Consider the following 15,784-nt stretch of genomic DNA (forward strand, 5'->3'; position numbering starts at 1 on the left):
TTGAAAAGAGCTGTGGCACTTGATATCTACTGAGGGTTTGAATCAGTAAATAAAAGTGGTGTTTGATTTTCTCTGCTATGATCACTGTTGCAAGCTGGAGTCACTCAGTGCCCCATGTTTGATTTCAGAAGCTGTACGAAACAGTGGTTGGACCAGACAGTAATCACTATTTAGTGAAGCACTTACAAGCTACTTGGTAGACCAAAAAATCAGCAGACCATGGATAAGAAGAGCGTAGCTTCCACTAAAAGATCCAACCTTGCCTTGAAGAAAGATGGTTTTGCATCACCTTCCTTACAACCATCTTCAGAAGCTTTTGCAGTACCTCTCCCACCAGACTTAGAAGATGAAGGACTTCCGATGTTGGAGAACATTGAGAGAAAGCCTAACTATGAGCAGAAGGAGTTGAAGAAACAGTGTAACAGAGAACAGGACAAGGTAAGGCAGATACCAGAAGAGGGCATAGATCTTCCCCACTGTTACTCCTGTGTTTCACTTTGTGCCCCAAAATGAATTCCCTTGCCTCTTTGGGCAATCTGCACTTGTCAGGTCTAAGCAGAAGAGTATTTTGGGATCAGAGCCAAGCAATCATTTGTGCAACTAGGAAGATAGGTACCTGCAATTAACCTGCAGGCATAAAAAATGCAGGTGTAAAAAATGGGATGGCAACAGCCTGGCAGCCAATTTAATATGCAACGTGTATCTGTTTCATTGGCAACAATTAGCAAATGTTGAACAGCAATCCTAAAATTGGAGATATTTTTTACTTGAGGCTCTGCTACCTTCAACAGAAATACAAAGAAAGGTTAATAATAACCTGTGTTGAATATTTGACACTGAAAACGGATTGTTTTTAAGTCTGTGTCATAGTTAATGAAGTTCCTTGAGAACGGTTAGGACTTACTAGCTAGTAGACATCGTAATGAAGATAGAGGGGAGGGGTTACCACCAATAAGATTTTAAAATACTTGCCTCCAGTAATGTGTGCTGCCTTTCTCATCTTGAAAGAAAAGTCTGCTCTGTTTGATACATCTGATTGATAGACATATTTTCAGAGGTGGCTTTCTTAGACAAAGGTGATGGTGGGAAACTTCAATTTTTCTTTTCAAAAAATCAGGTATGAATGTGCCTGGCACATTAGGGTCTGTAAAATATTGGTGTTCTCAAAATTGCATTTCTAAATGCAGCAGTCAGACTGGAAAGTGGAGAGAGGAACAGGGAGAAGAGACCAAGATGATCTTTATACACTTTAGCTGGGCATATTTAACAGCGGGTGGACCAGTTTTGTAAAGGGCTGGAAATTATTCGGTTTGTTTTCATGCAAATTAAGAGCCTGTGTTAGTATCTGGTACATGTATCAAAACCAAAAAATGACAATAATCAGTCATTTAAAACAAATCACTCGTATTCATCCTTTACCCTAGCCTAAAATGAGGCAAAGAAAGAAGAGCCATGATGATCTAAAAGATTTTAGCCACCTGTTAAGGACACTACAGCAGAACACTTTTGGTGTCTGCGCACAAACTAAATCTTCAAACTTCAAAACAAAGATTTAATAAGGTATTTTATACTAAATTCTCTTATTATTGGGACTAGTCTTCATATGCATACACATACTTCAGTACATCTGTAGATGAGTGGAAGAAAATGGCAGTTATTAAACAAAATAAATTAACAAAGCACACTTAGTAATGAGGTCTCCTTTTACTCTTTACCTTCTCAGGATAGCTTACAAAGTTTGGTATGTTTACTAAGGATGGTCATTGAGCCAACCTCAACTGATTTTGTCGTATTTACAGACACCTATTTATAATATGGAGGTGCAAGGATGCACAGTGGTATGAAGCACAGCTTGATGCCAGTACATAAGGTTTAGTAGAGAATGATGAGCTGGAAAAGATGCCTAAAAGGTTTTTTTGGGGGAAACAACTTATTTTAAAATTACGGAAAATTCATTGTAAGTTTAACTCCAGCAGACAGCAGAACATACCTTGTACAACCAATATGAGGAAAAGATCCGACCCTGCATTGATCTCATCGACAGCCTAAGAGGTCTCGGAATAGAAAAAGACCTGTCTTTGCCTGCAATCGCAGTGATCGGAGACCAGAGCTCCGGGAAAAGCTCTGTCCTAGAAGCCCTGTCTGGTGTTGCTCTTCCTAGGGGCAATGGTAAGAATTCACCTTCTCAGGTTTTCACCTGAATTTCACTTTGATGAGGTGGAAGGGATTTTTTTCTTTTTTTACTTTTTTGGTCCAGGATTGGGTAACTCCATGACTGAGACTATATCTAAATTGTGAGGCTCCAGGGGCCTTCTCAGCTCTGGTTTCCAGTAGAAGAAATGGATGTGCAGGTGGGGCACTGCAGGGTAACTCCAACAAGGCACGTGTTCTGGGTGGTCAAGAGATCAGGAGTAAGAAGAATATAGCGTAGCATACTTGCCCCAAACTGTGGACAGACTGAAAGGTAGCATCAGCTGACTCTGTGCATTTCCCAGCAAAGAGTAGTGCAGTAGAGTATCAGTTTCACATGGAAGACTAGTTCTGAAATTTGCTTTTGGGATTGGTTTGGGGGTTTTTAACAAGATTTTCTTACAGATACCTTTTTTGACAAAAAATGTACAAAGATCTTTACTTACAAACATGTGCCTTAGATGTTATTTAAGTCAGAGAAGATTGTTGGAAGACTTTGCAGCTCAAGAAGATTCACTTTTCAGCTCTGTGTGTGTGTGTGTGTATGCATATATAAGTTCTGCAAGCGTAAGTTCTGCAAGTTCTGTATAAGTTGAGAATACCATCTAGTCTTTCAGGCTGGACTTGAAGATAAGGTTTTCATAGAATGTAGGTGCAGCACTGAAACAGGTCACCCAGAGAGGTGTCAATCTCCATCCTTGGAGGTTTGCAAGATGAGACGTGACTGGACAGAGCTATGGCTGACCTCAGCTAGTGCCGGTGACAGTACTACTCTGAGTGGGAAGTCAGACGGGAGTCCTTTGGCAATGTCTCTTGGAACATTTCGGTGTCTCTGTGTGAAGTATTAGGCAACCCTGTGTACACCACACAGTCCATGGCTGTGTATCATACATAACAACTGCTGAGAGAGTTACCTCTGTCTTTGGAACTGCTGCAGGTATTGTTACTCGATGTCCCTTGGAACTTAAACTGAAAAAAATACCTGCCACCCAGGAATGGAAAGGGAAAATTTGTTACCACCACATCAGCACAGAGCTCCAGAATGCCTCTCAAGTGGAGAAAGCAATAAGAGAAGGTGAGCTGTAACGTATTCCCCTCTGATATGGCTTGCTCGATCTCCTCTGAATCCTTTCTCTCCTTTTCTTAGGCTGAGCAGCAGTCCCCAGACTAGCAGTGATTATAGCCACAAGTAACACCAAGAGCTGAATTCAGAGCAGAAGAAGGTGGGGTAGCATAATATAACTCTCTCAAGAGAGATGTACTACTTACTACTTCAGTGGTGAAGATGATCCATGATGTCCGATAAAAGCTCAGGCTGTGTCCTCAGCTAGATGCTGTCTGCCTGGTTTGGGGAGGTTGTCTGTCAAATTGTAAACATGCAAAGCCCTAAATGCTTCCTGTCATCAGTTCAAAAGCTCAGAGAATGCTTGAGATGTCTGTGGCTAGAAATCTTACAATTTTGGAGAATATTGCAAGAAGGCAGAGTGGAAGGCATATAGAGCTTCTGCCAGCTAGTGTGACTGCAGCCTCAGTCATTGCCCTTGCTTTACTGTTATGGTATTTCATGCTCTATAAGGAAACATTTTTCTTACTGTCCTGGTTTCAGCTGGGATAGAGTTAATTCCCTTCCTAGTAGCTGGTACAGCGCTGTGTTTTGGATTTAGGATGAGAACAATGTTGATAACACACCCATGTTTTAGTTGTTGCTGAGCAGTGCTCACACTAGCCAAGGACTTTCCAGCTTCCCATGCTCTGCCAACTGAGAAGGCTGGAGGTGCACAAGAAGCCGGGAGGGGGCACAGCCAGGACAGCTGACCCAAACTGGCCCCAGGGACATTCCATACCGTGTGACGTCATGCTCAGTACATAAACTGGGGAAAGCTGGCGGGGGGGGGGCCGCTGCTCAGGGACTGGCTGGGCATCGGTCAGCGGGTGGTGAGCAATTGCATTGTGCATCACTTATTTTGTATATTCTTTTATCATTAGTATTATTCTTTTTATTATTTTTCCTTCCTTTTCTGTCCTATTAAACTGCCTTTATCTCAATCCACGAATTTTACTTTTTTTTCCCATTTCTCTTCCCCATCCCACTGCGGGGTGGGGAGTGAGCAAACGGCAGCGGGGTGTTTAGCTGCCTTCCGGCTTAAACAACACCACTTACCCAAAGGGCAGTAAGTACTTGCCCTAAATGTGAAAGTTGGATTGTCCTTATTTCCTTGACTAGCACAGCTCTGCAACATTGTTATTTGTCCTAATGTTTTTTCATTAGCTTTTCAATGTATTATTTGGATATTTTCAATATATCCTTCCAAAACCGGCAAGGCAAGTGGTATGAATTGATTAAGCTAATTACAGAGCTGAAAATCTCTCATGAGAATGACTATGAGGTTTCCTTGCTCCTCTATTCTGTTCACAGTTCAAGCATTATTGCCTTCTAAGATCTAAGACAAATTACTTGATCTCCCAACCTCTCTATCAAAATGAGAAGAATATAGAATAACACCTATTTATCTTTCAAGACAGCCAAGGATTAATTAATGCCTACAAAGTGTCTTGATGTTGAGGAAGCATTTCTACAACTGACCAATATTTTATCTGATCACTTTCATTGTGGTTTATTCACATATATTTTGTCTGTACATATGAGAGTTCATAAGTATATGCTCTGTAAAATATTACAGTTCACATTCCAAAAGGACTCCACGTATCCATGTATTGCATAATAATTTCCTTAGATTTTTGCATAAATGGATTTACCTGCGTGGCTGGATCTGAAAAAAGCCAAGTCTAAAAGAGCCTTAGGTGGTAGTAGGTACTTTTCAAAGTTATTGTCTTCAGCTTCACTTTGATGCATTGTTTAACACTTGTATTCATTGCCTTGCTCTTTTCTCCTTGCAGCCCAGGATGTTGTGGCTGGTACTACAGGTGCCATTAGTGGAGAACTAATTTCCCTAGAAATTCAGTCCCCGGATGTCCCAGATCTGACACTAATTGATCTTCCTGGAATTGCCAGAGTGGCTGTGGGGAATCAGCCAAAAGACATTGGGGAACAGGTAAAACTCAGTCTCATAACACCAAGCTGTGCGCAGGGTCACTTCTTTTACCTTCCTCATATGCAAGCCTTTGCTGTAGGACACTGGAGTTATTATGCTGGGCTTCTAAGCTAGCAAGAGAGCTACGTGAACAAACAAACAGGCCTATTTTTCCGGAAAGGAATTGCCAATAGGAACAGTGAGGTCAAGGATCTCCTGTCCGCCCTGTCGTGCAGGAGGGAGCTGCCCACACTAGCCATGAAGGAGCCACCTCAGGTGCCTTGACACAGCCTACTCATCGCAGCACAGAATAACCTGGCCATATGGACCCTGAACACAGTGCTGTGCCTGTGTCCCTTTGCTAGACTGCAGTCTGGAAGACAGATACATCCCAAAATGAGTTGTCTCTTACCAGCTCTGTGGATGTATTTGGCAAAGGTGAATAGATCTGAGTTCTTGTAAGCTCTTCTGGAGCAAGGCAGCAAATTGGCCCTCTCACAGGTTTGTTGCTCTGTCATCCCTTACTTACAGGGCACATCAGAATCAGACCTGTCCTGGTTTTTCTCATCCCTTAAGGGATCCCAGCAGACCCTTTTTGAAGTAAACAGAATATGCGTTAAATTGGAGGGGATCTCTACTCTTCCTCTGGCTGCTTTTAGAAGAAATGCTGGGGAATGCAAATAAAACTCTAGTTGGACAAGGCCAGCTGTGAGGGTGATATGCAGGAGATGGGTGTATTTTTTCTCCTAAAATACCTTTAATTAGGAACTTGGAATAAGAGTAGCCCAAACTCAACTAGACATATCAACAAAAATGAGATAAGATTGGACTGTCTGGACTTTACTCTCTGGGAGAAGAGTCATTTCATTTCACAATTAGATAGTAATCTTTCTATTGTATTCAGAAGAAAGCAGCAGGTGTGACATGATCCACACGTTTCCATCGTCCCCAGCTGCCTGCATGCTTCAGAGATGGAGGCTATAGCATTGTAGCATGTCAGAAATTGGGATGGATGGGAAGTAGATAAGAGAGGCACCTTTACCAACACTCAGAAAAAAAAGAGTTAACTTACTTCAGTATAGGCACACTAGAGCTGTGTGAACCTTTTTTAATACAATACAAAGCATGAGAAATTCTTTTAGTTTGGCATTGAAGCATAGAAACAACGCCAACCAGATGTCATGTGCAACTTGTTTTTTTTTTCCCAAATACTCCACTGAAGACATTTGCTCTCCTTTCAGAGATACAAATTTGAGATTTATCGGCATAATCTAGCTTGCTTTCTTTCCATAAGTGTGTACCTAGACAGCAGAACTTGTTTTTCTTACATGTGATTATTTATGAAATATCTTTAATATTTCCATAATGAAAGACTATATGCATGACAGGTTAAACTTTACATAGTTTTCAGGACAGGCATAACAACAGTCTGGTCTCATTTTTGCTAGATGTTTGGATTAATCTTGACGTAGGAAAAGAGGCTGCATTCTTCTGCTGACCCATTTCCATGCCATCCTCTAGCATGTAATACTATCCTCAGTATATGTGACATTTGATGTCATCACACAGTGGCTCGTATTGCTAGAAATGCTCACATCCTACATGCAAGCATCTGATTTCACTGAACGTCATTACTGCTGCTGTCTTGCATTGCAGATCAAAATGCTACTTAAAAGAATTATTGGCTGCAAAGAGACACTCAATTTGGTAGTGGTGCCATGTAATGTGGATATTGCAACAACAGAAGCACTGAAAATGGCTCAAGAGGTGGACCCTCATGGAGAAAGGACACTAGGTGAGGCAATTTTTAAGCTACAAGTTGAAGAGAAGTGCAAATCTTTTTTCCCCATGAAGGTCTGATGTTCTCTATTCCACACCAGATCTGTGAAATTAGCTACTAGAAGAAGGAAAAAAAAGAAAACAGCCTAAGTAAACTATTTACAAAGCTTGAGATGATCCAGTAGCTCTAAGAATCCTTCAATTTTGAGTCTTGCTGGGATTCATGTTATGAATAATTGGAAATTGAAAATCTCAGCATTAATGGCAGGAAAGCTTTGCTGCTGCCTGTTAAAAAAGGTTTGCAAGGCAAAAGGCGTGGTGGGAGGCCAACTGTAGAGCAAGTTTTACAGTGCAAAGCCCAGGAGCTGAGAGCTTTCTAGGAAAAAGAAAACAAAACAAAGAGAAGTTGCTTTATAAAACATGGTACAGACTGTTCCCACTCTGGTGGCAGGGTGTCCTACTGCACCTCTCCCACCTTTAACTTCTGCACTCGACTAACTTTCTCTTTGGGTAACTTCACAGGGATCCTCACGAAACCTGACCTGGTGGACAGAGGAACAGAAGAGTCTATCATTAACATAATACGAAACATGGTCATCCCCCTCAAAAAAGGTTACATGATCGTGAAGTGTCGTGGGCAGCAGGACATCCATAACAATCTGGCCTTGGCCACTGCAATCCAGCAGGAGAGAAAATTCTTCGAGACTCACAAACATTTCAGGTACTTCTCACAGAAAGGACCTAATCGAAAACATATTAAAGTCATTTCAGAGCTTCCTGTTGACTTGCTGAGATTTAAATTAGGGTTACAAACACGTATTAATTATACTTGCTATTTCTCATTGCTCATGTAGTGTTGCATTCCAGTAAGCCAGAAGAATTTTATATGTCAAATAAACTTTTAAAATGTATTTTGGATGCAAGTTCCCTATATATCTCTCCTTAACTCTGGGAGAAGAGCAATGAACTTCAGAAGTTCAGAATAGTCCCAAAGAATTCAAGTTAAGCATCTGAGCACTTCAAGTCAAGCACTGAAGTATTTCTATTCACTGGAAAACATGGTGAAACTCAGCATGAGAAAGGGTACTGCTTGTGCTGAGGGCACAGGTTTCCCCAGAAGATGACTTGGCAGCAAATCAACCATAATATAGAGAATGGCAGGTGAGAAGGGTTTTGAATCCGTGTACTTCACACATGCAGAAATAATACAGCAGCACATTAATCTGCTGTTAGAATTTGCTATTTTCAGATTCTTCTCTGTTTCCCTTTGCTTAACCAGTAGCAGTAGCTGTCAAACAACTCTTGCATAAAAGCCATGATGCCTAGAGAGTCCTGGGCAGCTGCCGCATCTGTACTAGCACTCCCCAGAGGACCCTTTCCTTACTCAATTTGTGTAGTAGAACTAGTGAAAACAGAGCACAGCATCAGTGCTGCCTCCTGCCTTGCACACGCGGTCTATCCAAAACCACCTTTTCCTCTTTTTTGCAGCATTCTTATGGAAGAAGGAAGGGCTACTATCCCTCATCTGGCAGAGAAGCTCACAAATGAACTTGTGAGACATATTATTGTAAGTAACAGAGGTGCCATACTAAGCTGTTTGTATCAGTTACTATCTAATAAGTTCAGCCCTTCAGCCTTGGATTGCAATTGATTGCAATTGGTTTGCATCTTTATATGCATAGATAGTACTTAATTATCCTTCAGTCCAACCATCTGAGAACAAATTGAACTGAGAGTTAGCGGTAAAGAAACCCAGGCTCTGTCCTCAGATTTGCCTTCAAGCTGAAGACTGGCAATAGGCAAATCATTTCATCTACTTGTGACTCATAACTCCTGCCTTTTCAATGGCAGCCATATTTCTTTTTTTTTGTGAAAAGTGTTGATTGGCTGGGTGACAAGTTACTGCTATGAGCTTGCTAAAACACAATAATTTCTATTTAACTGAAAATGTCTTCAAAATCTCAAGTAAGATCTAATTGTTTTATTATATTACTATACTGCTAAAAGCAGGTTGGGTTTTTAATTTTATATACACGAATCTGTAAGTAATATATCTTATTCCGTTAAAGGGAAATGCTAAAATACAGGGAACGTCTAAATTCAGTCCTGAAGGAGAAAAAAAATATGTATTTATATAACCTTACATAAAATAAGCAACTAAACAGCCATGTTCAATCAGGTATTTATCAGGAATTGAGGGGTCAGTACATTCCCCACATCATCACCTCCCTGGTGCAACCTGTGGGGACAAAATTTTTGGCTCACTGTAGGTGAAATGTTGCCCTAGACTGCAGCTACTCTGCCCGCCTCACAGTGAGGTCCAGCCTGATTTCTCAGGGATATCCTAGCCCCCTGCCTTCTCCCATATTTGCACTTCCATGCTATCCCACTATCACGCGTGGGATGCAAGGACAGTGAGCTCTTGGACTCCTAAGAGCAGCAAAGATCATGTGCAGGTATAGGTCACTCTTAGAGGGATTTTGTTTTCCTTCCAAGACCAGACATGTTCAACCTACCTAAACATCCTTCTTTACTGTCTACCCCCCAGAAAACTTTGCCAACACTAGAGAACCAAATACGTGAGGCGCTCCAAAAAACGTTACAGGATCTACAAAAGTATAGCAGAGGCACACCCAGAACAGAGTCTGAGAAGCTGATTTTCCTCACAGATGTAAGTATCAATATTGGTTTGGTCACGGAGCAGAGCAAGGAGGTAAACGTGGGAGAAAAAGAAACCACCTAAAGTTATCAAACTGTCAGCATGGACCACCAGGAAGCTTGTGATATCTGTCACTGAAGTGTTTTGAGAGTAACATAGACAAACCTCTGGCAGAAATACATCATTACCACAAAAATAATGGACGACAGGAGCTTGTGGCCCCTTTTAGCAATTTTTTTCCTGTGATTATGTGATAAGAGAACTGAACAACAACTCGGTAGAGGGAGAACTTACACTCCTGCCTGCCTGACATTTTGAAGGGTTTCCATTGTTTTCAGCACTCATAAGATCAAATGCATTCCTGATATCAAAATATGGTTTGCAAGTCCATCTAAGTGTCTTGTCTTGGGGAGCTAAGTCCCCACAGTAAGCTTTCGGCAGGCCAGCAGAGGTGCTTATGAAGGCTCATCAGCCCTCAAAGACTTCATACAAGTCTGGTCAATTAGAATTTACTAAATGGTTGTAGGAGTCCACAGGAAAACAAAAAAACAAACCAAACCAAAACAAAAGAGTATCAAGTTTGTTTTCCTCTAGCTGTGCTGATTTAAAAAAAAAAAAACAGGAGCTAAGAGCATAAAAGATGTAAGGGAGGGATGTTTTCAATGAACCATGTTCCTGCTTTAAGATCAAATGACTGCAGATTTACTTAACATATGCAAGTTAGTCTGAAGAAATGAAACTTTACTACATTGCTTGCTTGTTCTTTAATTCATTACAGTTGATCAAATTCTTTAATCAAGACATCTCTCAGACAATGCGTGGAGAGGAACAGTTGTTTGGAAATGAAATCAGACTGTTTACAAAAATCCGCAGAGAGTTTCAAACATGGGAAGTGATTCTCCTAGAGTGTGCTGCAAAGGGTAAGCATAGAAAACCATCACTTGCAGCTGACCTGAGATTCCATTCCCTTGCTTTTAAATGAAGACACAGCATCATCAACGGGTTGTTTTCAAGAAAGTGAAAAACAAGAAGGTAGGAGCATTGATCTGTTGTAGTGTTAGGCAAGTTATGCTTTGGTCCTTGGGAACAAAGACCCAGCTTGCGTTAAATGCTGTCATTACAGAGAGATCAGTGGAGGTCTCTCTTCTCCCTGCAAAGTGGTAAAATCAAGACTGTGGACCCTGGCACAGAACTGGTTGGTGATTCTCTGAACCATTCTTCTAAATAATAGCAACAAAACCAACACCAACACTAATTAATAATAATAATAATAATAATAATAGCTAATAAATTTGTTATAATTCTATTACTATTGTTGTTGTTGTTGTTGTTATTATTATTATTATTAATGTTTTGGAATTTTGGTCTTTTTTGTTCTACTTATCTTTGGTTTAAGGTGTGGAGAAAGCAATTCTGAGTCTGAAATAACCACAACCTTGTAAAGAGTACCCCTTTCTGTGCATCACCCACCTTGCTAATTGCTTAACTGAACTCAGTTCTAAACTGAGGTGTAGGGTGATACAAGCAGGCTGAACTCTGCTGTACACTCAACATCTTTTGCAGCATCTTTTTCACATCTTTCAGAGATCCCGTCATTTGCTCTCAGAGATGAAATAGCATCAGCTGCCAGTCAAGCAGTAGCTCTTGAAATAAGTTCTTTTAGTCTTTGATGTGCATCTATGTCAACATCACTAGTGACTCTGAAATGATAGGTACAAATAGGCTGCAAAGGTGCTGTCAGCCAGAGACAAATATATGTATATATATGCATCTATGTGAAGAGAGACAGACAGACATTGGTGTATGTCAATGTCTCTTATGTCCCATCCATGAAGTACCAAGCCAATCCATGATTTTATGGAGAGGAATAAAAGAGTAAGACAATGAAGGCATGAAGAAATAGATGTAAAAATGGCAGAAAGCACTAGCAGACGTGTGCAGCTTCTTCAGAGGACAAAGAGCAACTGAGTTGCAGAAGATACGCAAGGCATCACATGGCAGCTGAACCACAGTGGGGAATCCTCTGGGCATGTTCAGGTTATCCCTGTTGATTTAAACTAATACGTCCAACTTCACAATAGGATCAGGGTAGCAGCACACAGCAGCTCTTACAACAGCACAGCTCTTGCTGATAATATGCTGCCCCAACATCACGTGTACACATGCTCAGGTGAAGTATTCACACGTGCAGCAGAGTAAGTTCACTTACATTGTGTAGATGAGGCGCTTAGGGACATGGTTTAGTGGGCATGGTGGTGTTTGGTCGACGGTTGGACTCGATGATCTTAGAGGTCTTTTCCAACCTTAATGATTCTATGATTCTATACATAGCTTGAAAACTAAAGGTAGCTTTAGCGAGCCCTTCCTCAACGAAAAGCATTGTTATCAGCCACTGCTAGGATTTCTGAAGGTACATTATTGTATGTCAGATGATTCTGTTTAACTTCAGCTTTCTTATGATGAATGAAATTATTAAAAATAGCAGATAATTTGGATACTTGAAGCCTTGAACTTTCTGTTGCAAAGCTGATATAGATGTTCTTGTGGCTGTGTTACAGCTTTGTACTACCTTAACTATACAGGTACATTTTCAGACTCTGAACCAGATACTCCACACCTACTTCTGTCTTTTCTTTTTCTTTTTTTTTTTTTTTTTTTTTTATTATTATCCAGCATGGACTCATATACCTGAAAGTTAGAATTGAATGCATCCACGGCTTGACTTCTACTTCCACATGTGCACTTGATCCATGACTCACAAATTTGATCCCAAAACAGGGCAATATCAAAACCTTTCAAAACACTTAGAAACACATCTTTGCCTGAATATGTAAACCAATTCAAAGGGATATACTTCATTTAAGATGGCAAATTGATATAATGACAACAAAGAAATATTGACTGTGATAGCTTAACTAAAACTAGCTAGTCAACAGTAGATTCCCTGGAATAAGACTGTTTAGTGAGTTTGCGTTTTTTTTGTTCTGAGTTTTTTAAAACTCAGAAGTGACTGGTAATGGCCACTTCTGTGAGGGTAGCAATTCCAAGAAGAACCAGTATTTTTGAGCCCCATCATAATTTCTGGATTGCCTTCTGTCAGTTAGATGCTCGACCCAGTGTGTGAGATGGCTTATTCACCGAGCGATAATGTATGTTAGCTCAGTTCTGTAGTAACAGTATTGCTTGAAAGATCATCTCAGCAGCTGTTCTTCTCAAGAGCATGTCAAAGAGGATAAATAGACTTCCTTCTTAAAACTGAAATTTATAGATTGAGTGATTTAGTAGTAAAGCAATGTTATTTTAATATTACAGTTAAAAAAAATGTACCCAGTAAAGCATGGAAATATGAAGACCAGTATCGTGGACGGGAGTTCCCAGGCTTTAGCAATTACAGGACATTTGAGGACATTATAAAAGAGCAAATCATAGAACTGGAGGAGCCGGCCATTATGATACTGCACAACGTGATCGGTACGTCTCACAAGCCACATGAGGCTGTTGTGTGGGAGACACTGGTGTGCTTGACAATGTTTTTCCCAGGATAAGCTGACATTCTCACTGCTGGAGCAAGAGATCCAGCCAGGATACTTCAGAGTGGGGAAGTGAATCCGATTCAATCTGGGAGCTTGCTTCTTCTCTAGAGCCTCCAATCTCTACACATGGTCTCCAGCATTTAATACTTTTCCCAGTGGCTGGTGGAAGGGAGTTAGAAAGTAACTATAATAAATAACACAGTAAAGAAATAGTATAGTAGAAGTACCTGGTGCCAGCAGAGCAGCTTGGTATTCCCAAGCCCGGGGAGTGGCGTTCACAAATCTGAACTGGGAACCCAGCTTCTTTGCCAATTCTTTGCATGATGTTGTATGTATTATACAGTGACTGCTGGGGCTGGGGGAAAGGGTACGTAGTTCATCCAGTAAAAAGCACCCAAGGAAAAAGTATGTCATGATCCTCTCTCTCCTACATTTGCCTTAGAAGGCAGCTACAGCGTCTGTGCCAGACTCGGTGCTCTGCATTATATGCACTAGCCCCTCTTCCTGGGGAGGCCACTCAGGGGGTGAGATGCAGATGTGCTTACATGGCCAAGTGATGGCACATCTGGTCCGACACAGCTGTAAGCACAGAAATTGCTTTATCAAAGAAATCTCAGTGATATTCAATCTCTCAGGTGTTAAGTGGTTACAGGAGGTCTTTAATGGCTTACACTCTTAGACCAATAAATCTAAATTCCTACTTGTTTGTATTGGCGTAGTGCATCAGTACAGCTGCTCAGCTGTTTCTGGATGAATACAGAAAATGAGTAGTTTTCCCAAGTGTCATATTAACAATAGCTTAAAAACCTCGCTTGCTTACCTGACTTTGTTTTGTCTGTCTGTTCTTCCCTTAGGACTGGTTGAAGAGAAATTTATGGAACTCACTAAAAAACATTTTGCTAATTTTCACAATCTAAACAGAGCTGCTAAGGTGAGACACTACCTATAACCTGAGATAAGACAAGAGCAAGACAGAATGGCATTTGTAAATACAGCCATGCTTACAGTACCTATCCCATTGCATTACCCTTATGCAAGCGTGGAATTTCTTGCAGTCCTATGGTTTTTATAAAATAAGGAAGAGCTTGAAAACGATGGCATGTTTATAATGGCACTAATGAAAGTGCATTTTGCCTTTCGGTACAACTTTGACAAGATCTAAAACATACATTCCTCATTCATTCTGGTCACATTCTTGATGCATAGAACACAATGCAAAGAAAACCTGGTATGGCTGCCTTGAAGAGTTTATAATTAATTTCAAATTGAAGTCCTGCAGTGATTTGTAAGCGTGTGGGTAGCCTCAGAGCGCTAAACGTGCTTTTCCCTCTCTGAAAGGCAAGCCAGGGCATTAGCCAGTGCAGGAATCTCATCTTTGATAAAAGGGAGCAGCAGCAGCAGACAAGCCAAAAATCATTCAACTATGACAGAGTTAGATGACTCTTCACAATTTGGGGGATTGCATGTTTTGGGGTGGAGTTAAATTATATGGATGTCATTGAAGACCTTTTCTCAGAAAGAGCTTTGAGGAAGAGATGAGAAGCAGTGCTGGACAGCCAGGAAGCAGAGTCCACTCACAGGGTACTGCTGAAAAAAAAGGAGACTCAAAGGCAAATGTGAGTGAAACAGATGGTTTGCTATTTGAATTGCATGGCCAAACCCTACTGAGCTCCCAGGCCAACCAGACAGCAAGCAAATAAGTTATTTCAGCCAAACACAGAGGTGTTTAGGGAGGGTCTTTAGGCATAACACGGTGTGAGGAATGAAGAGGGAGGAAGTTCTTGTAGACACTGAAGATAAGAAAAAAAATGGGATGCTTTCTTAGGGGTGCTAGGAAAGCATTTTAAGGGAATTTGAGGCTGACTGAGGGAATGGAACTGCCCCCCTCCCCCCCCCGACTTTTAGGTAGAAGTATCAAAAAGGCCAGAAAGCATCAGATGACTGCAATAGAAGTGCTAGACAGGGAGGTGTTGGACAGGGTTGGTTTGCTGACAACAGATAGGAGACTGAGGTTTTTGAGAAGGGCAGGAGGGGCAATGGAGTTCACATCAGTGCCTGCTGTCACTGCCTACTGCAAAAGGGAGAGGCAAACAAAATGCATGCAAAAACCGAGGACAGGCTGTAGGCTGAACTCATGGCTGGCCATTGCTGCTTGTTCCCATCAACCTTGTATTTTCCTTCGGGGTCCAAGCACCAGGTTTTGACTGATCCCACTCGTGTTTGAGGGGACAAAACTGCCACATTTTCCTGCTCTTTCACAACAGAGGAACCAGAATCTAAAGCATTACTCCATGTTCCCAAGAGCCGGTCTGGGATTAGACAGTGCTTGCAGCAAGGACTATTGAACACTGTGCCCACCTTGCCATTGCCTGGGGACGCTGCTAAGCACTGGCACCTTTGCAAAGGAAGCAAATGTCTGAGAACTTGTTGTTCTTTTCTTTCTTAGACCAGAATTGAAGACATCAGACAGAAACAAGCAGCGGAGGCTGAAGGACATATCTGGACCCAGTTTAAAATGGAGAGAATTGTATACTGCCAGGATGACCTTTACATTAGCGATTTAAACTCTATTAAGGCAGAAAACACTATCA

At 41.2% G+C, this 15,784-nt stretch overlaps 1 protein-coding gene across 1 annotated transcript in view; it reads left to right on the top strand.

The window, feature by feature from the left end:
• The first annotated feature begins 219 nt into the window (after window positions 1-219).
• LOC103920337 (interferon-induced GTP-binding protein Mx-like) overlaps window positions 220-15,784 on the top strand; it is an 18,821-nt gene continuing 3,256 nt past the window's right edge. The window contains 13 exon segments of the mRNA XM_009328041.1: window positions 220-438; window positions 1,974-2,169; window positions 3,128-3,265; window positions 5,089-5,243; window positions 6,879-7,017; window positions 7,524-7,722; window positions 8,490-8,568; window positions 9,550-9,672; window positions 10,439-10,580; window positions 12,973-13,131; window positions 14,048-14,124; window positions 15,640-15,779; window positions 15,781-15,784. The exon segment at window positions 15,781-15,784 is cut by the window's right edge and continues 93 nt beyond it. Coding sequence (XP_009326316.1) covers window positions 220-438; window positions 1,974-2,169; window positions 3,128-3,265; window positions 5,089-5,243; window positions 6,879-7,017; window positions 7,524-7,722; window positions 8,490-8,568; window positions 9,550-9,672; window positions 10,439-10,580; window positions 12,973-13,131; window positions 14,048-14,124; window positions 15,640-15,779; window positions 15,781-15,784 — 1,770 coding nt within the window.

The sequence above is a fragment of the Pygoscelis adeliae genome, unplaced genomic scaffold (genome assembly GCF_000699105.1).
Source record: "Pygoscelis adeliae isolate BGI_AS28 unplaced genomic scaffold, ASM69910v1 Scaffold154, whole genome shotgun sequence".
Taxonomy (NCBI): domain Eukaryota; kingdom Metazoa; phylum Chordata; class Aves; order Sphenisciformes; family Spheniscidae; genus Pygoscelis; species Pygoscelis adeliae.